The 27,911-nt window shown below is 39.8% G+C and overlaps 1 protein-coding gene across 1 annotated transcript in view; it reads left to right on the top strand.

The window, feature by feature from the left end:
* The window catches only part of LOC119719137 (adenylate cyclase type 5-like), a 96,597-nt gene extending 73,158 nt beyond the window's left edge, over positions 1–23,439 (top strand). The window contains exons 7-18 of the mRNA XM_038188459.1: positions 618–817; positions 10,575–10,731; positions 11,565–11,662; positions 12,950–13,034; positions 13,916–14,032; positions 14,914–15,084; positions 16,273–16,448; positions 17,125–17,257; positions 18,182–18,445; positions 19,685–19,889; positions 20,976–21,100; positions 21,525–23,439. Of these exons, the coding sequence (XP_038044387.1) occupies positions 618–817; positions 10,575–10,731; positions 11,565–11,662; positions 12,950–13,034; positions 13,916–14,032; positions 14,914–15,084; positions 16,273–16,448; positions 17,125–17,257; positions 18,182–18,445; positions 19,685–19,889; positions 20,976–21,100; positions 21,525–21,662 (1,869 nt within the window). The 3' untranslated portion in view covers positions 21,663–23,439. The remainder of the gene's footprint in view (positions 1–617; positions 818–10,574; positions 10,732–11,564; positions 11,663–12,949; positions 13,035–13,915; positions 14,033–14,913; positions 15,085–16,272; positions 16,449–17,124; positions 17,258–18,181; positions 18,446–19,684; positions 19,890–20,975; positions 21,101–21,524) is intronic.
* The last annotated feature ends 4,472 nt before the right edge of the window (positions 23,440–27,911 follow it).

The raw sequence follows: 27,911 nt of genomic DNA, 5'->3' as shown, positions 1-27,911 counted from the left end.
GTCGCCATGATTTTTTCTAGAGGGGGGGGGGGGGGGGCAAAGCACATCCCCCCCCCCAAAAAAAATCCTTGTACTTTCTCTAGGATATTCTCAATTTATCATTTTTTCGAGGGTGGGCAGAGGACATTTACCCACCCCACCCACCATTGACACCCCAGGCCTGCAGACGCCCATTTTGTTAAATTTGTATTAAATTAATAGCAAATTTGACTTCACACCTGTTTTTTTTTCTCCTTTTTTTTTTGTTGGCATTTCTAGGGGGGCAATGTACTTTATTCTGTTAATATGGTAAGAAATGAATGGGTGTTTTTTCAGCATGCTGTGCTAGTCAGCTCGTCGACATCATAAACACCAGTGTGCTAAATTGTCCAAAATGCATCATCGTGATATTTACTAAGGTTTCTAAGCTTGATGTATTCGTATAAGGTCTAAACTGGCCTGTTGAAACAGCTTTATCTTCATGTACATGTACATGTACTTTACAACCTGAGAATTCTGCCTCAGTCAATTTCGTTTGCCCAACTGAATTTAGAATCTTCAATTTCTTTTAAAAAACAATCGTGCAAAGCTATCTGATTGCCCTTTAATCGCGCTCTCATATTCCCCACCATCCACAGAATAACGACCTGAACAACTCCCCACTGACATCCAATGGGGAACATCGAGGCCGCTCCTCCTCCGTGGCTCAGCTGGAGAGCTGGGGGGCTGAGAAGCCCTTCTCCAACTACCTGACCACCGTGCCGGCCCACCGAACCAAGGACCTGCGCAAGCACTTTGAGGGGGACCGCCCGGCGGGACAGGCTAACCTGGAAAATAAGTAGGTGTCTTTCTTATTATATGCAAATTGCTGTGTCCTTTCACCAAAGCCTTTGGGTTATTTTTTTTTCGTTTTTTTTTCTCTTGATTTTTGTTTTTTGCTTTTTTGTTTTGGGTGAAAGAGAAGGATGTTTGCAACTGTGGTGCTTGAGCATCTGTGTCGTCCTCCCCCCCCCCCCCCCCTAAAAATCATTTCCCCAACTCCACCCAGCCTTCCATTGGGATAAAGCAAGTAAAGACAGGGTTAAAAAATTCGGACAGCATTAATATATCTCGCATAAAGAATACAGGTTCCCCATCGTGTATCACTATGAAAGAACCCTAAATAAACCAAAACATGACGAAATTGCAACTATATTCAAGGATGATAAATTAATACATACACAGGGTGGTAAAAAAAAAACCAGTTTACGCTTATTCAGACGCAGATTTCTCAAAATTTGAGAGACGTGTTGAAATTGTTCTGAGATATTCCTAAATTACAAGATCTTGATGGTACATGGTGAAAACGGCGTTGAGAATAAAGCCGAAATTAAGAAATAGCAGCAACTTACAGAAAAATGGTCAAAAACCAGTTTATCCACACGCAAGTCTATGAGACATGGTCAAAACAATAGCACTGCGTGCACAAAGAACTGCAAAACAATGACCATGTCTCACCATGTTGGTATTTATGTAAATGGCCGCCATTTATTAATTAAGGCTATATTTTTAACGCCGCTTTCACCAAATACCATGAAGATTTTGTAGTTTAGGAATATCGTAAAGCAATTTTAACATGTCTCCCCAATTTTGAGAAATCTGAGTTTGAAAAGTGAAACTTTTTTTGTGTGACTACCCTGTAGAACAAATTTGAGTGCTCAGACAACTTGTTACTAGAATAGAGTTGGAATTATATCTCTCCAAAAAAAAAAAAAAAAAAAAACAGAACACCAACATACAATTTATTTTTGCATTGAAGTACAATGTATGAATCCCTGCCAAGTACGTAACACATAAACTGACGTACATGTACACATCTGTTTCACAGTAAACGCAAGAGGAGAAGCGTTGTTCTGAAATTAGCCCTCATTGATAAAAGAAGGCCATGGAAACATTCTTTGACAGAATACTTGAGTTACAAGTCAACTCAATTTGCCTACATTCTTGGTGTATTCTTGATAACAAATTGACAAGGTTTTTATTGTTCATTTCCTAACAGTTGAAACTAGAAAGCACGCAGAGAGTGCAAACCTCCGCCAAGGCTAAACAATTCCCCACCATATTGTCAGTACACCCAAAAGAAATACTCGCACAAATGGTGAAGAACCCCTAAAAAAAACCTGGATCCAGACCCAGATCCGGATCACTTCCAAAATCTAATCGGTTTGCACTTGTACCAAGGACTATCCTTACACAAATTTTCATGCAAATCCGTCCATAAGTTCTTGAGTTATCTTGTTTACAGACAAACCAACCAATAAACTAACCAAATCCGATGAAAACATAACCTCCTTGGCGGAGCCGGAGGTAATAATGGTGTAACAGTAAATTATGAAATCTCACTGGTCAAGTCCAACATCTTAGAACATCTCTCATTGCCTTAATTTGTATCTAGATCTCAGTGCAGGCCTTATCACATTTCTGACTGCAGCATCTGTTCTGTTGGACGATCACTTACAGCGCGCTTTGTGCTCTTGTCAACCCCGTTCACAATAAAGCTGCCCCATTATTGTGGCGCACGTACACGAACACGTCCACGCACATGCATCAGTATTAAAACACGGTTTCAGAAAGGTGAACTGATCCGTCAAAATCAAGGATAGCCTACTTTGATAAGGAAGTGAAATGTTATCGGTAACACGCAGTGGCGCAGTCGTATTCAGTGCAGTGTTAATATTAACAGTCCAGACTTGTATTGTGTGTCATTCGATTTCAAGCCTTCGTACCTGGGAGGGACATTTTTAATAATGTCAGCAAGTCGGCAATGTAGAGTGCGCGCACAGTGTTTTTGTGTCCGATTTCACGATACATTAACCTGTATTATTCTGATTAACTAGGGCGGAGTGTTCGTGATGTTGAAGATATTGGAAATGGAGAATCTCGGTTGTGATACTGCAGTGATGGAAGTGGCATCATGTTGGCTTGATACGACATTTGACTTGATCCCGAGTTACAAAATTTACAAAACTGTTATGAACATGAAACTCCAAGCATTCATAAGCAACCGTATGGTATACATGTACATGTAGCATTAATAAGATAGGACGGCCTCAGGTCAATGTGCAATTTGCTAGCTCCGCGACGGAACTAGCCTTGGTCAAGGCGTTCGTTAATAGTGTCCGTGATGGTATCTGGCCGCCAAAAACAAAAACACTGTAACGGTTTTATAATTTACTTATTTATTTATATAATAGTGTTTTTGTTTTTAGCGGCAAGATACCATCAGAGACACTATTAATGAATGCCTTGACCACAGCCGTGCTCTTTGCACTGTACAAAGCACTATTAGCGAACGCTTGACCAAGGCTAGTTCTGTCGTGGCACAAGCAAATCGCAGGCCAACCTGAGGCTGGCCTTACAAATTAACTTCATTGAAATGAAAATATTATTCATTGTTCTATATTTTAACACCTAAGTCAGAATTTTGATAATTTTGCCTATATATTGTATTCATAAATACCTCAGACAGTTTAGCCATTCCTATTGGTCGAGAGCCCGTCACGTGGCCGGTATTAAACGGATGATAAAGACATGGCTAGCTGGTCTTAAACACTTTTCCAGTGTCACAACAAAATGTGGACTCCTAAAAATCCAGTGCCTCTTAACGTTTCATTGGTTGAACGTTCACAATCCTCACGTAGGCATGCGCAACACTACAAGCGAGACAGAATTTTATAGTTCTAAATTCAAAACGCAACGCCCAGGTGCGTTCTGCGTGACATCGCGCAGAACATGCTACGCGCGCGTCAATCTCCATAAAAGGGTTGTTTACATCTTACTCGCCAGCTGAACACTCCATTATTTTGCTAGAGGGATGTTTCAAAAAGCATGAAGTGAACTTGTTGAACAAAATCGGGATTTTTTGAACGAATTATTTAATATTTTTTTACGGATAAGGTATTTATGAATGGGAATAAATATGTGCTCGGTCGGTATTTATCACTCTGTTTAATACCGCTTAGAGTCTGGGTGCTGATAATTACCCTCGCCTCCGGCTCGGGTAATTATCAGCACCCAGACTCTAAGCGGTATTAAACGAGTGATAAAAACCTCCGGAGCACACATTTATTCCCTTATTATAGGCTGTATCTCAAGATACGGTTGCGCAACTTCCAACTGGTTTTGTGCTTGAGGGTCACACTGTATTAAACAAAATTGTTTTGTCACCAGTAAATATATATACATAGTCATTCCATCCTAATGTGGTCTGGGATTTGGTTATAATTTTTTTGGGGGGGGGGGGGAGTGGTCACCAGGAGCATTAATGTTTTGGTTAACATTTAATAAAATGTTTGCCAGTTTGCCTCACAAACCAAAAATTTTTCAAATTTTCAAAAAACACAGACCATTTGGCAGTTTGATCAACAAGAAAAAACACTGGTCTTCCTCTTTTTCAAATCGGGCATAAAAAACTAGGTTGAATATTCTGACGTCAAACTGACCTTTTAAGGTTTGATAGCAGGTTTTTCCACAAAACTTGGATAAAAAATGTCTCCGTTCACCGTCCAGATGTCGATTGATGAAGATTAATGTCTGCTCTGACCCCATTTGTCCGAGAACAAACCGACATGTTGTTGACCGGTGTTGTGTAAGGGGCCACTCTGCATCGTGTTAGAGCAAAGGTCTAGTGTGTGTATCAATTAAAATACATGGTTCTTGAGAGTTGGTGCATCATTTGTCACGGCACCAGACATGTCATTAAAAAAAAAAACACCTGAAATTACATTAAATCCTAATTCCTGATAAGTACTGTTTTTTGTGCATGTAACATTCAATTTGTTTGCTTTTCCAAGAAAATTTTAAAAAAGGGTTAAAAAAAAACTGGTAAAAAATCATAGAAACCTAAGACCGTTTACCCATTTCTTGGTCAAGAGCCTGTCACGTTTAAACGGTTAATAAACACAAAATGGTTTACACTTTATTCCTGCACTACTGCATTCTGCGCCACATTGTGCACTATGCGCCACATTGTGCACTATGCGCCACATTGTGCACTATGCACCGTGTGCCAATAAAAGGAGATTTTTAGCACTACTCGCGTGAGGCACATGCCATGTACCATAGACACGGGAAGAGGATGTTTCACAAAACATGAGGTAAAATTGTTGAACAAAATCGTTGGAAAATGTTTGACTTGTTTTGACTTTTTGACTGAAAGGTATTTGCGCATGGGAATAAATGTGCTTGGCCGGTACGTTTAAAACCGGTTAGGGGCCTGGCCATGGATCGGCGAGGGCCATTATCGGTGGCCAGGCCCCTAGCTGGTTTTAAATGTACTTATGATATCAGTATTAATATTGATAATCATCGTATTGATTTTAAAGACTTGCTTTTAGTTAGGATCATTTTCTACCCCAAGAAGGGCAGGAGGAAGGTTGTGAGGAGGGGTAAGGGAGTTCCTTGTGAATGTGTTTTTGAAACTATTTGCTTCATTTTTCAATGGTTGGTACAGGCCATGTAAATGTGGCGTCAGTGTAGCTGAGTTTGGTATGAGTACATTTAATAAATTCAATAACATTATAAATCAAGCCCAAATCCTCAACAGACAGAGTACATGCATGTGGCTGTCTTTCACATGGAAATTATATACAATGTATACATTGACAATGTATACAATGTATACATTATAATGAACATGTATACATCGCTTGTTTATGCCTCATCTGTGTATTTCCTGCTTTAGGTGCACTCACGTCCAAACAAATTCTGATTTGTGTAATCAAAATTTCTAAAAACAGCACTAATGCTGTTATCCAGTAAGTTCAAGCAAGGGTGAGATTTGGCAGGATTTTTCATGATTTCAGGATTTGTTTTACAGGATTTTTAATCAGAGTTTGTTCTGATTTTTGTTTTATTTGGTTAGAATTTTCCCTGATTTCAGGATTTTTAAGGAATTTCTTTTGAAATCTGGAATTCCAGATGTTTCACCGTAGGGCCTAAAGGTGTTTTTGCCTACATAGCAAGGCTCTATAGCCTTGCTATTTTAGGGGCACCGTAAGGTAAATTTAGATAAAATACTGTAAATCATAGACCCTAAATTGGCCCGGGGGACTCGGTGACCCTTAAACCCTCTGCTGATAATTTCGTGGATTGATCCTTTTCTCCCAACATCACCCTTGAATAAGCAACACTCCTCCTTTTGGAGCATTGCATCCTGTGTGGCATCATCAGAATGTGACAACATTGGTCACATACGCAATAGCTGTCATGTTGGCGTTAAGACAAACACGAACGCTTCCACCTTCGGAGGTCATGCCCAGCTCTCGTAACATATCGTTTCACACCCCCCCCCCCCCCTCACCTCTCCATGTGCCACAGTGGCTTATTCGATTAGCACCTCCGGTTGGTTACATTACCGCAGAATACCGGGTGAATGATTATGGGGCGGGCGGCTATTTTTGGGGAGAGACAGTGGGGGGGAAACAAACAAATGGGAGCAGCTGCACTGTCGCCATGAGGAGAACGGAAGGAAATAATGTCGTCAGTGGTCGCGCCTGTTCTGCTCGTAGGGGAGATGGTGTTACATCACGTAGCTATAGACAGGTAAAGGCCCAAAGGTGCTGGTTGGAGATCGTCATTACCACATTGCATTGATATTAGCTGTCAGTGGATGAACCAACACTGATACCATTTAAAGGGTTCTTGGAGGGAATATAAACTTAAAGGGAATATACATCATTTGCTTTTGCTGTAATTTTCAGAAATGGATGGAATTGGGGGGTTGGAAATATAAAGCAAATATAGTTACACTGACTTTTTGGAGGTTTTGGGTTCGAAAATGCTATAAAAACCAAGAAAAACGATCATTTTCCTGTAGTCTGGTTCCCTGACTCCATATAAGAAGAAACAGAGCAGTTTACATACATTGGGGAATTGTAAGGTCAGGAACCAGTCTAGCTGGCTCGTACCCGTTCATAGGTTTGTAATCGATTGCAAACAAGTGCAATGGTCAATTGGGGCCAGTATTTGAAAAAAAGCCAGTTGTTTCCAACGCTGATCGGCCGATCAGCGTTGGAAATTGATACAAAAATACCACTTTTCTTGAAAATGACAGTATACCAGGTGCCATAATTTTACAGGATGCTTTAGACTGTCATTTACCAACATCCTGTTAAGGTATTTCGCAAAAACTTGGTAGTTTTATTTTTCGATGTTTACAAATGTTGTATATTCCCTTTAATGTTGCTTTCGCTGTGCGTCAATATGTTTTTCTCTAATTGATTAAATTTTCAACTCTCTGTTTTTGGAGGGAATATAAACTTAAAGTTGCTTTCCCTATGCGTCAATTTGTTTTTCTCTATTAACCCTAACTCCCTGGGCATTTTTGCTAGGATGTAGCCTCAATCCTGCAAAATCCTCCAATTGGACTCACGGAAAAATTGCATATAGCCTCAATCCTCCATTATTTCTTGAATATATGGCCTTTTTGCTTGGATGTAGCCTCAATCCTGCAAAATCCACCAATTGGCATCATGGAAAAATAGCATACATGTATATATCCTAAATCCTGCAAATTCCTCCATTATTTCTTGAATATGGTCCGTGGAGGGGTGACCACTCCTGCATCCTGCAAAATCCTGCGGCAGTGACTGTCAATATGTTGAGGCTTGGGCAGTGACATCCTGGAGCAGTACGGAGGATTTCAAGCATAATCCAGACAACTTGGGGACAACTTGGGGACATTTTTGATAGATTGCGGCATAGCATTCTGCCCCCTCACAAAAACACCATCTTGATAAAAAGAAAAAGGAAAAAATGGAGCTATTTAATATGTTTTTAAAGTACATTATAAGGGTGTTTGCCGAGTCCATAAGAGTGGTCCCAGTGTTCTTTGTGCATGCATTTGTTCAAGGGATTTGACATAACTTTCTCTTGCTTAACCAGTCATTAGACCCCAAAACATTTACCAACAAAATACTCAAGAATCGTCAACGCAACCGGTGTCATTTTTGTTATGGTTTCAGGTACCGTGTTGGACACGATCCAAATCTACCGGTACATGACTACAGGTCCATGATGTGGGTATTTATCACACCAGCTAATTTTTTTTTTTTTTTTTTAGGATTTTAGTGATTCAGATTAACCAATCATTGGGCTTCATGTGGGAACTACACGTACATAGAGGGCGCTGTTGCATCATAAGTGCCAAATGAGGGTGCAATTTCTTTATAGCCTAATGTTGACAGATGTTTTCCACAAAGATGCACTGTGCAATGGTACTTATATATGTGTAATTCATGGTAGCCCTTGGTTGAACACTGTATTGCGAACTCCTCCTCTTGAGTGTGTGCGAACCAGCTGACCATATTGCAAAGTCAACTGCAAATGTTTGCTTGAGACAGCACTATGGGCTCTGTTAATGAACACTAGACGGCGCCCTTTGACCCCTTTTGAAAGTTGCAGCGTGTGCACGCGCTAATCTTATTCTGAGTGTGCACTTGCAATGACACAAACCCATGGCGAGTTGGTGTGAGCATCAGGCGCGACGGGCAGTGCAGTAATTTTGAGAGTCCCTCCCAGTGGTCTCCCCCAACTCTCCCTTTGTAACGTTGAGGGGGTACTTGTGCACGGAGTCTATAGCACTCAAAACTTGAAATTGCCCACGTTTGGATATTCAGTTTTTCAAATGTGTCGTGTAGTTTTTGCATGGAGCCCATTTGATGTCAGAATTGCAGTTGCAGTGATAATAGAGTCGATCACAGCACACTATATTGCAGATATCAAACAAGCACTCATATTTGTGGGCACCATTAAGATCACACTAACCCTTAACTCCACCGAAATTAACAAGATCTATCATCAGGGAGCGGTTTCTGTCTGGCCTCGTTCGTTGATCTTAGCCAGTTAGTGGTCATCAAAAATACCTCTGGTTAGCTTCAGTTGGATTCAGCAGGCCTTAATTACACATGTTGGATAGTATTGGATTTGGCAAAATCTTAATAAAATAGGGATTGGCGTACAGGTACATAGGTGGTTATGATGGACATTTTTGTCATGTAAACCAAGACATTTTCTGAATAACATTAAATCCAACCATATATGGTTTGATTTAATGTTATTCAGACAATGTCAATAATATATGTTCAAAATTGTTTTAAATTAAAAACTTTCAAATAAACCACAGAGGGCAGCCATATCATCTCTGAGTGATCCCCGTTTGCTATTTCCCAGATTGGCAGCTTTGAGACTTTAGGACCTGATCCGTGGCTACATGGCATACGAGTTTATGGCTTGGACAAAGACATTGACAAAATGGGGAGCCGCTAACATAGAGCTGGACAGCTCAGTTGGTAGAGCACTGGAACAGCAATGCGGAGGTTGCGGGTTCAAACCCCGCTCCAGTCAATTTCTTTGTTCAACTTTAAATTAATTTAAAAAAAAAATTACTCATTCATTGTAATACAGTCTAGACACCAACAAATGTGCATTACGTTCTCAGTCATCACACCACACACACATCCAGGCCTACCTTACATACCTAGCGTGGACATTCCTTTGTCTTCGCACTTTTACTCGCACTGCGAACAGTCTTTCGACACAATTTTTTTTATCATGATTTCCTTGAGTGTTCCTCTTCCTTTTGCGATGGATAACCCTAATCCCAAAATGCCTCTAAACCTGTTTTCCAGAGAGGGGGAAACCTTGTGTGGACCTGGCTTAGTCCACAGGAGGTTCACACAAACTGCATAGTGTGGACTTGTTTTGTTTTCAGGTCCACACAAAGATGGTAAGGCTGGCACACATCCTCACACACACAAGTGTCCCTCTTGTTTGTTCTTTTTAGGAAGACCTCCCATATGTTTTGTACACATCGCCAAATTGGGGACCTTCAAGAATTGGGGACCCTATTGTCCTCTATTGTTCAACGTCCCCTATTGAATGCAGAAACAAACTCCTACACACCATTCACGTGCACTTTACTTTCACAATAACTTTACTTCACTATGTACAGTGCTATGTCTTAACTCCCCAACTCCATCAAAACCCATCCCCCCCCCCCCCCCATTTTGGTGGATTTTGGAGGACTTGGTCCTGTAGGCCTGGTATGACTAAATATCAATGGAGTATGATGGACTTGGGCCTGGAGGCCTAAAGCAAAGCATGTATTGGAAGCAGTGTGATTGATGGATTTGGGCGGACTTGGTCCAGTACTTATAGGGAGTTAGGCTTAAGCTTCCATTGCCTCTGTGTGAGACAGTTGTTGAGAGCAGCGCACCAACTACAGCATAGTTGTATCAAATGCGACCTTTTTGCTTCATTTGGATGGATTTATGCCAAAATTGATGACAGAGGTGATGACAGAAAATTGATGACATGTAGAGGTGATCCCTACACATCTGAAAATGCAGCTCCATTTGTTGCTCATTTGTGGTGCCAAGATGTACCAGACAGCACCTGGACGTTTATGATCTAAATGATGTCACAAAACCTTGTCAAATTTCTGTCCGAATTTGACGTGAGTCAATTTTCTAGACCAATGAAAACAGAATCAGATACACAAAATAACAGTCATTTATGAGCTATAATTGTTTTCCCTTATCTCCTGTGTTCGTTAGACTCGGCCTACAGGACATGAAGCGACCAGCTGACCCAGATGAGGAGGTCAACGAGTTCTTAGGTCGCGCCATCGACGCTCGAAGCATTGACAGGCTACGCTCGGAGCATGTCAAACGACTGACGCTGACATTTCGCAAGCCGGAGTTAGAGGAAAAGGTATGGCGGAACATTTTCTTTTTGCGTGATCAGAACTACTTAAACAATCAAAAGAAAGCAGGCATGTAAAATTCTGCATGCGAACTAAATTACAAATCTGTGATTTTATTTTTCTTCAAAAGTATTCATTTTTTGAAACAGATAATTGGCAGTGATATGTGATATAAGAATGACAAAGTGACATAAATAAATAGTTCATCAAATGAATACAAAGGGAAATACCAGAGTCTTATATAACTATATCTACCAATAAATAGGTACTAAAGGTGCATTATGTAGCACCTTCATAAGGGTTTACGTTGCGGTGCATATTGCAGCCACTGCCAGAAACACTCGGGCAACCCCTTCTCTTTTGGGTTCTTAAACTGGGTTCTTTAACGTGCATTTTACAACACACGGGACATACGGCTTTACGTCCCATCGGAAGGACGAAGCAATAATGGTAAAGTGCCTTGCTCAAGAGCACAAGCACCATGTTCCCCGTCAGGATTCGACCCCATGTACCTCGGCACACAAGTCGAACACCTTAACCATTGGACCACAGCACCCCACTGACTAGGTGTATATGTAATATACGGTAGGTGTATATGTAATAATATAGGTGTATATGTAATACACTGTAATTAACTGACAAACTGGGGAAAAGCTATCATAGGGCTGGATAGCTCAGTTGGTAGAGCATCGGAACGGTAATCCAGAGGTCGCAGGTTCAAACCCAACTCCAGTCAATGTCTTTGTTCAATTTTATAATTATGAATATAAATAGATTCCTGCTGAGTAAAATTCCTGTAAAATTAGATTACTAAACCTTGATATCCGTCTTGTCCCTGCAGTACTCCAAAGTGAGAGATCACATGTTCAGTTCCTACATGCTGTTTGCATTCCTCGTCCTACTCTTCATCTGCATAATACAGCTTTTCATTTTCCCAAAGTAAGTAAGACTGTTGCTGGCCCCAGAGGGCCAGTCTAGTGTCCTGTTCGTATGGACTGATGACTGGTACTTGTTGCTTAGTTTGGTTGTAGACTGGCGACGAGGGCTGGGCAGTGCTATTGTATAGGATTCAGGGTTCGACTTTAGCGTAGCCTGTTAGCCAAATGCTAGTCAAAACAGCGGCGGGCTAGTCAAGCTATTCCTTAAGTAGCCCAGCTGGCGAGTCAAAAAATATTGGGATACGGCAAAGATGAAAGGACAAGAAGAAAGAAGAAATAAATCATTAAATTCAGATAGCAAATCTGTATCAATTTGTGTCTAATTTTATTAACTGTTTAGGGTTAAATTATTAGATCTGTTTATTAAAAACACTGACAAGATTGCCTCAGGATACGCGTTTTACATGTATGCACATCGTTGTTTATGAGACACTCTATAAAAGAAAAACATGCGGGCTAGTGCAAATGCCCACAGGCTAGTTAAGAGTCTGTTTCAGTAGCCCAGCTGGCTAGTGAAAGGTTAAGTTAAGGTCGAACCCTGGGATTACCCGCAATTCAAATGAATGGGTTAAATCCAGTCCATTGTTTAGCCCAGATGCAAGAAAAGACTCTCAGTGAATGAGGGAATAAATAAATTATAAAACAAGTACATTTAAAACTGGCTAGGGGCCTGGTCACCGATAATGGCCCGAGCGTAAGGTAAGGGTTATTACTCGCATCCAGGCTCCTAGCCGGTTTTATACGCACTTGTTTAAAACCGGCCAAGCGCATATTTATTCCCATTCATCCATACCTTTGGGTCAGAAAGTCAAAACATGTCAAAAATTCACAAATTTCAAACGATTTTGTTCAACAATTTACTTCAACAGTTCACTTTTTTGTTTGTGAAGCACCCCTCCGGCCATGTCTATGTGCCTCACGCACGCGTAGTGGTGAAAACTTTCCTATATGGAAATTGGCGTGCGCATTGCGTGTACTGCGTGGTGTGGCGCAGAACGCAGTGTTTTTATTAGCCGTTTAAAACCACCCACGTGATGGGCTCTCGACCAATAGGAATGGGTCAACTGTCTCGGGTATTTATGAATAGCCATTATTAACCACTTGAATAGAATTTTGATATTGAAGTGTCCTTTTTTGTTGTTGACATTTTTAATAATTTTCTCAGCCCGAAGTCAATTATGGTTATAGGTACATCCTGAGTGACATGTTTTGAATTATAAGCAGCTATAGGAGAAGAGCTTCTACGATGACTATTTAAGTCTTCTAATGATTTCATGTTTTTTTCTAGGACCGTGATAATGCTTATAGTCTTTCTCAGCACAGTTGTCGTCCTTGCCTCCACTCTCTTCATTGTCCTAGCAGAAAAGTGCTTTGTGAGTACTACTTTAGAATTTAAAATGTGAAAGAAAAATATGAATTATCTCTGCTTTAAATTCATAGAGCATCAGTGCAGTATTAGCTGCTGAACTCTTTTAATTTTCCTTCTCCATCCTAGAATGTCCAATTAATTCATATTGGAGGATTTTTGAGGAACTGCAGCCGATTTCACAAAACAGTGCGTAACTTACGCTATGCCTAGGACTATGAACTTGGGTCCACATCACACTTGTTGACAAAAATGCATGCTTTGGTCACATGACGTCCACTTTCATTGAGAAAAAAAAACAGTGTTTTGTTTTTCACTTTACTTGAAACATCGCTAGATTTTGAGAAAAAAATATTTAAAACACAATACAAGACAAAAACATGTGAAGATGCTTGGGTGGCTGCTTGACCAGTCTGAAAATGATAGGTGTGATGCTGCAGGTGATAGGGTCGATAGGAATAAATAGTAGAATGGTTTGCTGTTTTGCTTGTACTTCCTATGCAGTGCATACCAGCTGAAAGTAAAGTCTGTTCCAAGCCAAATTGGCTCATGGCACCGGCATTTGTTTCCGGTTTCTGTGGCATGAAATTACTGAGAATATTATTTTGATTTCCCCCTGTATGATGAGATGCCAGTCCATGGTACGTTATTCCCCACCTAATGCTGGTACCCATTTATACCCCCGGGTGGAGAGAGACAGTTAAATGGGGATGAAGTAGCTTTCCCAAGGACAGTAACAGGATTCGAACCCCTGACATTTTGTTCATGAGTCGCAAACCCTAACCACTAGTCCACATCCCCCCCCCCCCCCCAGCAGATGACATGGACTGTAGGACTGTATAATAATATTTGAATGGTTCTCCGGTTTGTCTGTTCCCTTCCGTGCAGTGCGTACCGGACCGCTTTGCTAGGATATCCCATGGCATTCTGGAGAGGAGAAATCTGAGTTCAGTCATTGCTGTGTGTACTGTCATCATCATCTTTGTAGCCTCCTTCTGCTCCATGGTGAGTGGCGTTATGGTCAAGTCTTTTAACTGCTTACCCCCTGCCGTAGCGAAACACTTGAAGAAATTAATGGATCAAGCTTTTTTAGTGCCATTTCAGAACTATTTTGGTGCTTAAAGGGTATGCCCAACAGATTTTTTTGTAATTCATCATAACCATTAAGCAATAAGTAAGCAAAAAGTTATTCTTATGTTTGCCGTCTTTAAGGCTTATGAAAAGTCTTAATGCAAAGACAAAGGAGAAATGTCCAATGTCACTATCACTTTGTGTTTGTCTACCATTTTACAATGTATGCCTTTTCACTAAAATATTTTGCTTTTTTTTCCCAACTTTTCCCCTGAAAAATCGTTTGTTTTTGAATTGCTCATTTTTTTTCTGTCAATATTAAATTTACGTACTTTCGAATGATACATCAAACAAAACATCTGTTCACGTTTACTTGTGGAATAATTACATCTCAAATTTCAAATTATATGCGGCCCGACAATAATTCGAGTACCGTGATATTTGTCAAACTGCATATTGGCACAAAAGCAACCGAAAATCAAAACATATTTTCAAAGTGTTGAAAACATTCAAAGTAGAAAAAGTTGGGGTTTTTTTGTTTGAATAAATCATACATATTAAAAGTTGTCTATGAGAAAAATATATGAATATGTTGAAGCGCACAGGTAGAGCAACTTCAGGCAAACCATAGCTGCAGATGAACATATAGAAATTTGTTTGCTTTAAAACTAAGCAACTGCTGGAGAAAACCATTTACCCTTAAGCAACTTTTTTGTCCCAAAATAAGCAGAAAAATTTGCTTTCTGTGAATCGGCGCTGTGAAATAGTTTCAAAACATGATTCATCTGATTCCTGTCCATCGCATCTCTGCCCAGTTTGCATATGACACGACAGATCTCCGCGCTTGTCTGGCCACGGCGGAAGGTAACGTCTCGGAGTCTGACGTCGGCAAGGAGCAAGTGGATGCCAGTGGATTGACATTGGGTGAAGAGTACAATCTAAACACCGACTGCCAGGGAGACAAGCCGGCCTGCCACTTCCCACAGGTAGGAACAAGTAAAAAGATCCAGAGAGTTTGGATAATGGTAGGATTCGTAATAGAGTACCGAAGTGTGACATCATTTTGAACCGGGAAGTGTAGTGCAAATGAATGGAGTACGTGCGCGTGTTGGTTCACGGGCTGAATCATTTACACACATATTGTGCGCGTGATGTGTTCATTTCGGTACTCTATAGAGTGCACCGGCAAACTATTCCTAAGAGATGCTGCTTTTCGTCTTCACTGTCAACTGATATTGTGTGTGGTCAAACAAATTTTGACCTGCTGAGTCTTTTTCTCATAGTGCAAAATGAATACATGTACCATATAGGGTAAGTAAAAAAAAAAACGAAACCCAATTGTCGGGAGCATTTGTTTAGTGAAGTTCTGCATGTAGCATTTTCAAAATCTACGATATGAAAGCCCAATTCATAAGTATTCTTTAAGTACAAGAATCATTCAAATCACTTATGTACTTTTCAAGTTACGGAATTTTATACACAACCACCGTTTTAAAGTTCTGTCCACGGATCACAAAAAAGGCGTGCGTTCTTTCAGCAAAACGAAAGCAATTCACACACATCCCTATGTCATTTGTTTTCGTTTTGCTGAAAGAACACCGAACTTTTTTGTGATCCGTGGACAGAACCATAAAACGGTGGTTGTGTTTAAAATTCCGTAACTTCAAAAGTACATGAGTGATTTGAATGATTCTAGTACTAAAAGAAAGCTTATGAATTAGGCTTACATATCCTAGATTTTGAAAGTGCTACGTGCAGAACTTCACTACAAAATGGTTCCGACATTTGGGTTTCGTTGTTTTTTACTCGCCCTATATACTGTAGCAACATGTTACAAATGTGTGGGTAAAACAGGATAGTTGCTGTCACTGGCAGCTTTTCCGTGTTGTGAGTCTCTCATTCTGTCAGATAGGGTTGCTGGAACAAGAGGGAAAAAGATTCAAAGAAAGGATTTTTTTATTGTTCTTGTTTCAATCTCTGAAAAGGTTGAGAAATGACTTTGAAATTTAGTAACGGTGAATGGATGTGAGGAGACAGCCAAGCGAGTGGAATGCTTGAAAGTTTGATCAGGGAAATAGTGATGAGTGGCCACTGGAACACATCTCATGGTGATATCTTGGGCTGCTGTTAATTTCTGCTGATTAACACTCTTCCCTTCCCTAACGTCTTTGCAGTACTTCACATTCTGCGTGATGCTAGTCATGATCAGCTGTGCGGTCTTCCAGCAGGTGGGCAGCATGACCAAGCTGTGTCTGCTCATTCTGATTGGCGGGGTCTTCACGGCCATCATTGAGACCGCCCAGGTCAGCCTCTTCAACAACAGCGACCTGCTGCACGAGGCGCACGTCGGGTAAGCAACTCAGTCGCAAAGACTTGGCACTAGGGGTAATAATGGGCTCTGCGCAAATAAGAGAGGGTGCTTTTTGACCATTAGTCTGGTGCTGCTTTTGCCATGTACGTGGATGATACATGTTTAGGCAATTAGTCTCCTTGTGAATGGCGTAAAATAGATTTGTAATTTCCATTCCGTTACCACTTCAGCTAATTGTACAAACGTTTCAGCCATTCTGAAGCAACTGAATACAATTTTGGTGCTCAGGAAGTCTTTTTTTAGTTGTCAACATGCTGTTCTGATAAATTTAGTTGATTGTTAGTTCTAGAGGTTCCAAAACGATGCCAGTTAATGTATGTTGTTTTGTCCGAAATTTCCACTCAGAAAAAAATTCCACAAAATTTGTCTCATTTTTGAAATGCTGTTGGCATGTATACACTATAGCACAATGAAAAAGTTTGGTTGCTAAACAGTTTAGACAATAAATTCCTATGGGTTGATGGCTTGTGACTAGCGCCCTTGAACAAAAACATTGACATAATGGAGGACTGCCAACATAGGGCTTGATAGCTCAGTTGGTAGAGCACCAGAACGGCAATCCGGAGGTCGCAGGTTCAAACCCCACTCCAGTCAATTTCTGTGTTCAACTTTGAAAATGTTAAAGTTAAATCCTGTCGGTCTCTATTCATTCCAGGTTGGACAATGCAGCTTACGTCTCTATGAAGTGGACCGGTCCGGTTATCATCGTGGTCTACATTGTTGCCCTATGGATGCATGGCTTACAGGTGGAGTCCACGGCCAGACTGGACTTCCTCTGGAAACTACAAGTAAGTTGCCTGTGCCCAATGTGATGGAGCTGGGCCCTATTTCATGGCACTGCTAAGCACATGATTCTCTGCTAACAGAGCATCCGTCTTTTTCATGGAGACCGTAAGCAGTAAGCAAAGCAACCGGTGATCAGTGGATTTGTGCTTAGTGTACAAACTTGCTTAGCAGTCGTTTCCTGCCGAGCAGCTTGATCAAGCTGGGCAGTGAGGCCCAACTTAATGGAGCTTCTGAATACAAAGTTTTCTAAGGACAGAGAATGTTTGCTTAAGAAAAATAGGTTACCAACCAAAAAGTCATGCATTGTATATGCATGATGTGTAACTGGTTCCTGGCTGGATTTTTGCGGATCCCATAAAGTTGCTAAGTACTGTGTCTTTTTTTCTAGTTTATGCATGTGTGCCCTGCTAAGCGAGCTCTAAAAAGTCTAATGTATATCAGGCCCATCTCAAAAATAGTTTGAATTGAGTTCTTGACACCAAGTGAGCAGTTAATACTGATTTGCAATGGTTGTGAATGCAATTTTCAAAAAGAAAATCTGTGATGCACTGTGAGAAATGGCATATCTGTGGCTATAACCTTCGTGTCCTTGGGCAAGCCACTTCACCTACACTTGCCATCCAGGAGTATAAATGTAAAATTGGGTACCGGCATTACTTAAGCTTGGGAGTAACCTGCGTTGGACTGGCATCCCATCTCAGGGAAATAGAAATACTGTCAGTCTATTCATGACAAGGAAACTAGAGATAAACGCCAGCTTGGTGAGCTCGTGATATACCTTACTTAAGTGTACTTGGCGCACCACGTTTTAAATGGCTTCTCATTTTTGGCAATATTAACTTGAAAGGGCTAAATTCGTTAAGTGCTAAAAATGCTCAAGTGCTAAAATCATTAAGATGTATTGGTTTTTTTAATCTGTTACCAAGGCAACTGAGGAGAAGGATGAGATGGCCAATCTGCAGGCCTACAACAAGCGTCTCCTCAACAACATCCTGCCCTCCTTTGTCGCGGAGCATTTCCTCAAGAACAACGCCAAGGACATGGACCTGTACTACCGGGCCAACGACTTCGTAGCCGTCATGTTTGCCAGCATCACCAACTTCTCCGACTTCTACGTGGAGCTGGAGGCTAACAACGAGGGGGTGGAGTGCCTACGACTCCTGAACGAGATCCTTCACGACTTTGATGAGGTGCGAATCAAATTTTTATGCTCCCTCTGCGCAGGCAACATAAAGCAAAGTGCACTCTGTTTTGCTTAATTTTTTTAACGTTTGTTGGCCTCAGTTCCTCATTCAAACATTTGCCAAATAAAGTGGCTAGAGCCCCTTTGACCAGAGTTGAACTATTAACCCTGAAAATCCTAGCCAAACTCCAGCACTCTGACAAGAACCACATGTTTCACAGGGTATGGATAATCAAACATTTTGTCAACAAGACTAGTCAGCAAGCTCAAGTGATGGCTGTTTGCAATCTTCTGTCCACTAGAAAACCTTAATTTGATAGACAATAAAATTAAGGAATTTGGAGCCTATCATAATGTGTACTGCAAACTGCAGTACTTACGATCTTTTAATCCTGGTGGGGGCTTTCGGCTGAACAAGAAAATAGACCAGAAAATGAAATGTAATTCATCTTTTCAAATGGATTTCAGCTTTTTACAAGACACTCTATAGTGTTTGCACAGAAAAAAAGGGAAAAACAGTTCCAATCTAGTAATTTTTGTAAATATTTGTATTTTCAAGCAGAGTTCTTCTTGTCATTACAATTCTGTAGTAAAATTGTTTGACAGAACTATGTTCTTTTGTTGAGCCGTTTTCAATGAAAATCCACTGCTTGACCCACATGATGCAGTGGGCAATTTTCTTGCATAGTTTTATGATGGAAAGGGAATTGATAAATTTCTGAAATGGAAAACAGATGTGTTTTTTTTCATTGAAAATCTGTGGTCCTGTTGCTATCCTAGCTCCTTGGCTAACTATTCACAGTATGCGTGCAAAATCATTGTGGGTACCGGCAAGACTAAAGAAAAACGTCTTGTTCTGAAGTAAAACAAAAACAATCACAAAGTTTGGACTTCGAAGTGTTTTTGAGGTATTTTATATGCCCCAATGAAAATTTACATCGTCTTCTTCATCGCATGAAATATTGCAGCATGCGGATTCTGTTACCACGTCCCCCCATAGATTTTTGTGCATTTATCTGCCACGTTTATCCCAAAGTTAAAAGCGTTGAATCTTGTTATGCACATGCGCATTTGGAATACCCATTTGGCTTATTGCGAGCAACGCTTGCTGAATATATTTGTTACTTGAAACTACAAGTGTTTCTAACTGAGTAAAATGTTTTAGCTATTTGCCTAGTTGTTGATAGACTTCTACTTGCAACTATTTCCTTTCTCTGACTCCTACTTTTCCCAAATTCTCCCCCAGATTATCGGTGACGAGAAGTTTTCCCAGATAGAGAAGATCAAGACCATCGGCAGCACCTACATGGCGGCGTCGGGCCTGACAGAGGAGACGTTTGACCGGGAAGGCAACACCCACGTGGTTGCCCTGGCAGACCTGGCATTCCACTTACTGGCCCAGCTGCGTTACGTCAATGAACACTCCTTCAACAGCTTCAAGATGAGAGTGGGTGAGTCTGACTGAATGGAATGGTCCCTTGTATTGTTGGACACACAATGCTTGTCCCTGCACTGGTCTCATGATCTGTGGGTATTTCTACAGAGTGTGGACTGACGTCCAGCCTGGGGATGTGGTGCGTGTGTCCTTGAGCAAGACACTTTACTGTTCCCTACCCAGGGCAGAGGTGGTCGTGTTTGATTTAGCTATTTCTGCCTATATGGCAGCATTGGGCGTGTAAACTCTCCAGGGAGCTGAGACGACCCTCCAAATGTTTTCATTGGCCCAATGTGCAGGGCTAATAATAATGATGTATCATGCCATGCACACATATAGGGTTCCCACGCCCTACAAAAAAAACTTGGAAAAGCCATGGAATTATATTTTTAATTTCAAGGTCTGGAAACGTCACGAAAATTTGTGAAAATGACAAAATCATTGAAAAGTCATGGAATCTTCATAATTTAGCATTGGACCGACAAATGCAACAAATTTCGCTGATACAAGCATTTCGATTTCAAACTTTGTTACCCCTTAACAAATTTTGATAAACTACATGTAAGCCATGGATATTCATAATTTAGTCGTGGAAAATTCATAGGAAAATCATGGAATTTGTTTGTCCTAAAGGTGCAGGAATCCTTACATATATGTGTAGAATTCCAGGCGTTCCATCCACCTGCAGAGATGTACGACTCGTGACTCGGACTCCGACTCGAGTCCGACTCAAGTCCGACTCAAGTCTCATTTTCCGTGACTCTGACTCGAGTCACGATGACAAATGACTTGGAAAAGGACTTGACCTGTGTGGCTCCTGACTCGTGACTTGGACACGGACTCGACTCGGACACGGACTGGACCTGGACAGGCACTATACCTGCATGACGCGGGCCTTGGACTTGGACTCGGACTCGGGAGAGGTGGCACAGACTCGGACTCGATGTTTGGTGACTCAAATACAAGTCTGTCCACCTGACGTGGCAGTTGCAACCCAGCCCAGAAGAAGGACAGACTGTCTGAAAAATTGGCTCCTACCTATCATCACTGAGCACTGTTATTTCGTTAGTAATAATACATGTATGTATCTCTCTTTTTTTAGGCCTGAATGTTGGACCTGTGGTTTCTGGAGTGATCGGTGCTCGCAAGCCGCAATATGACATTTGGGGAAACACAGTCAACGTTGCAAGCCGCATGGACAGCACGGGCGTCCCCGATAAAATTCAGGTGAGCAGAATTATAAAACAAAAACAAAAAACCTCTGTGAGCGAGTGTGGACGATAACTGAGGATTGTGACTCGTGATCAGAGGGTCAGGGGTTCAAATCCAGCTACTGGCAATATGTTGTGTCCTTGGGCAAGCCACCTCACCCCAACTTGCCTCTCTCCACTCAGAAGTATCAAACGAGTACCGGCATTAGCTGGAGAGCAACCTGTGATGGACCGGCATCCCATCCATGGGATAGAACTATTCTCAGTCGTTGCATGCCTTGGAAACTGGAGATAAATGCTGGCCTGATGTGCCATATTGGCTTGTGAGACTTTTACACTCTAGACATGCCTGTGGTTTTTATTTTAACTTGTCTGATCACAGAGGACAACCTAATGTTGAAATCACACTTACATGTATGATTCATGTCATTTCTTTGCAGATAACACAAGAAATGGCCAACATCCTGCGTCCCATCGGTTATACTCTAATGGAGAGGGGCTACGTGACGGTCAAAGGCAAAGGAGAAATGTTGACCTACTTCCTGGAAGGAACACCCAACCCAATCAACATACGGTGACCGTATTCATCTAGCAAGTCTGTGAATAAAGTGTGTATCAATATTTTGTTTTTGCCTGTTTCAGTATTTTACTAGGGATTAGCTGTAACCCAAGTAGGAATCTTTGCCCAATTAGGAATCCATTGTTTGGTCTTATTTGAATATCGTGAAAGCCCATCAACTTACGGTGAAAGTATTCATATTAACATAGGAAGTCTATAAAAAGATGTGTATTATTATTTTGTTTTGCCACCCTACTTATGCCTGTTTCAGTATTTTGCATAGAATCAGTTTGTAACCCAAATTGGAATTATCTGTCCAACTAGGAATCCATTGTTAGGCCTCATTTTGGTGAATATCGTGAAGCCCATCAACTTACGGTGACTGTATTCATATAACAAGTCTTAAAAAAAAAGTGTATTACTGTTACATGTATTTTGTTTTGCCGCCCTCCTTACAGTATTTTTTTCATAGAGTCAGTTTGTAACCCAAACAGGAATTGTATGCCCGATTAGGAATCCATCATTTGGCATCATGTAATAAATGTTGTGCAAGTTTGTTACGTATTTCTCTTTTCAATTTTTACTTTGGGCTAGCAGTATTACTGGTATCACTACCAGTCATTTTTTTGGTGTAACATGGAATAGTTTTAGCTGGTAACCGAGACAAAATATCAAATACATACTCTGTTTAAAGCAGGCTAGGCAAGCCTTGTAAAACTGGTCCCAGACTCATTGTCTGGGTAGTCAGCCAAGTCAATTTTTTGGACCAGGGTGAGGCTTAAACAAGTCTAATTCACAAGGGACAGTCTCAGTCAGTGAGGTAAATTTTGGCATTTTGGCAAGATCATCATGATGGTACTTTGAACCCAGCTTAGAAAATTTTGATCAATGAACGGACTATGGAAAGCTGATAGAACAAAATTAATGATACATTTTGTCAAATTTTCACATTCACACGCTTCTCTGCTAAAATGGCAGTTGAGACTGGACGCCCAAACAAAGAAATGTATTGTATAAGTATTAGCATCTAGTCCTTGTTACATTCAGCATAGATTTTGCGTTTTTAAACTTTCAAAAACTAAAGTTCTAAACAGTGGGCCCCCTTGAAGGTAGTTCACAATTTTACAGTGAACCCACAACAATACTTCAGCATTGGATTAACACAGTCAATTACAATTTGCGTGTATCCAGTTTTAAAATAATGCAATTATAAAATAGGCATTGCACAGCGGTGCTTGATATTGCTGAAATACTAATAAACTCCCAAATTGTATTCCTTTTAATCTGAATTTGCCACAGAAATCATGTATTCCGATTCAATTAATACAAGCATTAATATATTTTTTTGCTCAGAAAAGAAATACTGGCAGCCGTACAGTATTTGAGAATGTATCAGTATTAAGCTAAAGGATTGTTTGCCCTGCCACTACGTGCTAACTTATTTCATCTAGATGATATTTGAATAACTTCATCCTACTTGATATTTTTAATATTTAATAACTGGATGCTAACTTTTGTTTGAAACCCCTTTTACAAATTTGAATGATCCTGCAACCATTTCAATCATATATTTTAAATCTAGAGCAACAGCTTATACAGATCTATATGTACAAGAATTTCTTAACAGTTCAATGAATTTGTCAAGTACTGAAGTGAAATTTATGACATAGATACTCAAGATGCTATTGATAGTTACTGAGGAAAGAATGTTGCAACCTGACGCTGCTTTTTTCTTCATATATCATCTCAATAAAGGTCAGTCACTGCAAAATTGATGATAAGACATGAATCTGGGACTGAGAAACATTTCCAATTTTGTTTTTAGGAAACACTTAGAAAATGTTCTCGACTCTCCATTGACTTTGCACACAACCGCTGAAGTAGCATCAGGTTGCAACATTCTTTCTGTTACTGATACTTATACTCTGAGAAAGTGTGACGTCACCTCCTCCCCGGGTTAGGCTCTCTTCCTCGACAACGGTTCACGTACATTCCATAACGACGCTACACATACGTTAAACACAAATGATAAGGGATTTCAATTTTACATCCTACTTTTATAGAACAATTTCACAAATTAGTACCCGAAAATAGTTCACTGCCTTTCAGCAGATTGTCACTACACCAGTTACAACCACATTGTGCTTGTATTTGCTTCAAAGAGGTTGAATCAAGCCAATTACGAAACAGATTTACAATACCCGTACCGAAACCATGAGCCGTTGCAGTTTACGTAAACCAATAATCATGGTTGCACCAAGTTGACCTCCAAGTGAGGTCACGACCACAGCAGCAAATTGATATCAAAAAAAGTACTTGATGAGCTCATAGCATATGAGTTCTGAAGGATAACATCACAGATTGTTTTTTTTTTTCTGAAAAACAAATATACTTTTTCTGAGGTACTGTATTTTATTGTCTTAAACAAAAAGTACTTAATGCTGAAAATGAATTATCAGTTATTCAGCTAAACATATATTTGAACTGTAAGGCACACAAGAGCTTGTAAGTTTGACAGATTTAGTGAAAACTGTGAATTTAAACCATGGTTTGAAAAAAAAGTTTGGAAAATGAAATATTTGTCAAATTGGCTTGTCTTAGGCCCGAGTTGATTGAATGGGAGATTCAAATGTACATACTCAATATAATATGTGTGAAATGAGCCATACCAAAAATAAAAGAGTAATTTCGTTTTCAAAATCCAGATTCATATAAATGTATTCAAACTTTGCAGCTTGCTATTTATTTTCCCAGTGAGAAGAGAGAGTCATTTATGAATTATGAACCAGAGCTTTACACTGTCTTAAGATATAAAGTATTTACATGTATTTAATAGAGAAAAGGGTGCAACATGTACTGTTTATAAGGCAAAGAAGAAGTGTAGTATTATTGCGTGAGCATGAGTGGAATACGGGATAATGTTGTGCGTCTGTGTCCCCTTGGCCATTTGGCCTTCAGCCTCTGCGACACATACACACTTCTTTTTTCTTGTTCCACGAGTGCGAGTGGGACAACAAATTTATCTTCAAGTAAACTTCACCCACGGTAAAAATGGAACTTGCAGGCTTTACACATTTTTCAGCATTAATCCTATTACATGTGCGTGTAGCAGGAATAACACTCTCATCTTAGAATAGCATGATTTTCTCAGTGGTATCTGGACATGGTATATGAAATAATATCACACTGTTGTTGCAATGGAATATCAATCAGGATCTAGATTCAAGTTTGCTTGAAAATAACTTAAGAATAATAGCCTTAATAAGTAGCAATACGTGGTTATATTTTAAATGTCTCTTTTTTGTTAACAAGCTAGAACCACCTTGTGCTAGTACTCAACAGCTGTGTGCTAAGATGTTATATTTTTAGATTTAAACAATATTTACAGGAAAAAAATGCAAATTTAGAATATCCGGTCTACAATACAAAACTGTAACTTTCACGGTTTTGAGAGAATTGGTGCCACACTTCTCGGAAGGAAGATCTTACTGGGTGGCGGGGGTTGCTCATAAAGAGAGAATTTGAAAAAGTTGAGGTAGATGTACATATATATCTGTGATTGAATTCAATATTATGTGTAAATATATTGTGTGCTAAATAATGTATATAGGCTACAGATAAATATTGTAAATATGTAATATTTGAAGAAGATTTAAAGTTAACGGAAAAGAAAAAGTGATTTATTAGCGTAAATGGAAACATCTAGAATATTGACATAGCATTCTTACAAGGCCATTCAGAAGTGTGTTTGTGGAAAGATTTTTTTTTTTCAAAACGGTTATAATTGTATATAAAGTTAACTGTGGCTTAAAATCGTTATAGCATTAACCCTGTGTGTATATATATGTGGCGAATGGGTCTTTGTGCAGTTCATACCAAACTATAGTATTGTAAAGTTAAGTACTGTCATAGTGGATAAGTTGTGCTCTATTTTTAGTGGTTCGTTCCTAATGCAAATCATAATACCTGTATTAATTTAAAAGTTCTAAACCCAAAACCCCTTGGCACTCTATTTACTTCAATGTGCACCACCTTGATAAGATATTTGATAATTTTTCTATATTTATTTGTAATATTGAAATTGGTCGTCAGGTGCTATCATGAAGAATACCAATATCCAGAAATCATATTTTGTTGCCGATCATTCCATTAAAATTTCTGCACAAGTATAAACTATCACCTTAATACAAGAAAGAAACGGTAGCAAATTTATTTTATCAATGATCACTTTATTTTGCAATGATAGACATGTCTCTTGGCATTTTGTGCATAAAATAAGATTACCTTTAAAGGAGTGGTTTTGGGGAGTTTATGCTTACGTTTATTGGTTCTATAGACCTTATGTTTAGCGGCCATCTTAGAGGGCATCTTTTTTTATTTTAATTCAGTAACAATGAATGCACAAAGGTTCTTTCATGCATATCCCAACAAAACAAAGGCATTGCCCTCTAAGATAGCTGCTACGCAATAAGGTCTATATCGAGAGCTATATGGTGAGTTCTACCTATTCTTTTAACTATGCTAAATAGCTTAAGTAGCCGATATTTTATGATGGATTAGTTTTGCATAAGTATCAGTGTCTAATGCAATGTCTGATATCTTTACAAAATCATGCCAAACATCACTCTTACAGTATTTAGCATGCGTTCTTAAGTTCTTTTTTTTTACTCGTACATTTGAACATGCCTGGATATGGATCATGGTTGATGATACTTCATTACTTCTTACAAATATTCAAGTTGTTGGGCTAAAAATAATCAAGTATTTGAAAGATACTTTATTGCAGTATTCATTATTTCAGTTTTGCGTTTTATTAGGTCCAAACAAAATGAAAATCTGCCGGATACTGTGTCGAAATCTACGGCGACACAAATTATTTTTTGAATTTGTGAACTTATTTCTGAAACTTGACAGAAAAAAAATAATAGTGTGCTTTTTTAAATAGCAGTGTGCTGCGTCTAAAACATTGTCATGTATGTGTGCAATATAAGTCATGGAATATAACGTGCTAAAACAATTTGTTAAAAGTAATGTTATAACTTTTCCTCTTTTTTTCTCAAGAGAATGGATTTGGGAAGATTGCTTTCGATCAACTTATATAGGAGCCTACTTGTGCTATGAGTTTATAGTTCCTTAAAATGTGGAATTTTAAAGTTATGTTCCAGCTACAATCTGGTTCGTTAGTGTGACGTCAGTTCAGTTTAAACCACGCCCACTGGCCGTTAAGTGGCATTGGAACCACTGGAACCGAAAGCTAACGCAACTTGGGTGGTTGTCCAATGGGCGCTAGTACTCAGTGGTGCGCACGCGTGTATGACGTTTTTACTAACGAACCGGATAGACTGACCCGCTAAGCTCCGCCCTATGGCGTTTGGACCAATCACAGCTATGATTAATGTCCGACGTGCGTGCACAAAACGCCGACATGCAAATGACTTGCGCAGTAGGCGGGGCTTAATAGGTGGTCTGTGGTTGTGATTGATATAAAATAGAAGTGTCCTAAGCCAGGAACAAGTCCGTGTGCTAGACTGTGGTTGATTACGACGTGTGTGTACACCGTGTTGAGTACTAAAGGGGACTATAGTTTAGTACCCAAGCTTGGGTGCTAAAATCCCCAACCCCTGCTTAGTTTGAGCTTTAAGTAACGCTTAAAAGTGCCTCAACAGTTGAGGCTTTTTTAATGCGTTATTGCGCTCATTTGATCAATTATGCATGATTAATTCTTCGTTTTAAGGAGAGATTTTGTTTTCAGAATGGAGAATTTGAGTTTCAAAGAGTGTACAGTTATATATTTTGGTAGATGTAATTTCTTTTTCTCTGCGTTTGACAATATGCCCAGTGTGTAAATTATGCGTGACTGTACAAATGATCCGTGTGATTTAATTTATTTTGTAATAAATTACCGATGTATTGAGAACAAGATGGAAAAAAGAAACTTGAGTTTATTTATTCTTCCAGATTCCCTCTGTGAAATGGTTGTTAAATGTTTTAATGTGTTTGAGCTGGAAATTTACTTAATACAGTGTAGGTTCGCTTAGCAGAAAAAGGTTACCAGCCAAAGTGTCATGCAAAGCATAATGCTTTTGACTGGTTCGGTGGTTCCCAGCTAGATTTTGCTTATTAGAACATTGATTTGCTAACCATTTTCGTAAATTTGGCGCAGTCATCTCAAACCGTGACATGGAATCGCCTCGTAAGCCTTTTTTTTTCTTATTAAAACACCCATCGCTACCATTCCCTACTCGCGTCATTTGAAATTTGTCCCTAA

The sequence above is a fragment of the Patiria miniata genome, unplaced genomic scaffold (assembly GCF_015706575.1).
Source record: "Patiria miniata isolate m_02_andy unplaced genomic scaffold, ASM1570657v1 HiC_scaffold_8, whole genome shotgun sequence".
NCBI lineage: Eukaryota > Metazoa > Echinodermata > Asteroidea > Valvatida > Asterinidae > Patiria > Patiria miniata.
This window is presented reverse-complemented; position numbering and strand designations above follow the sequence as displayed.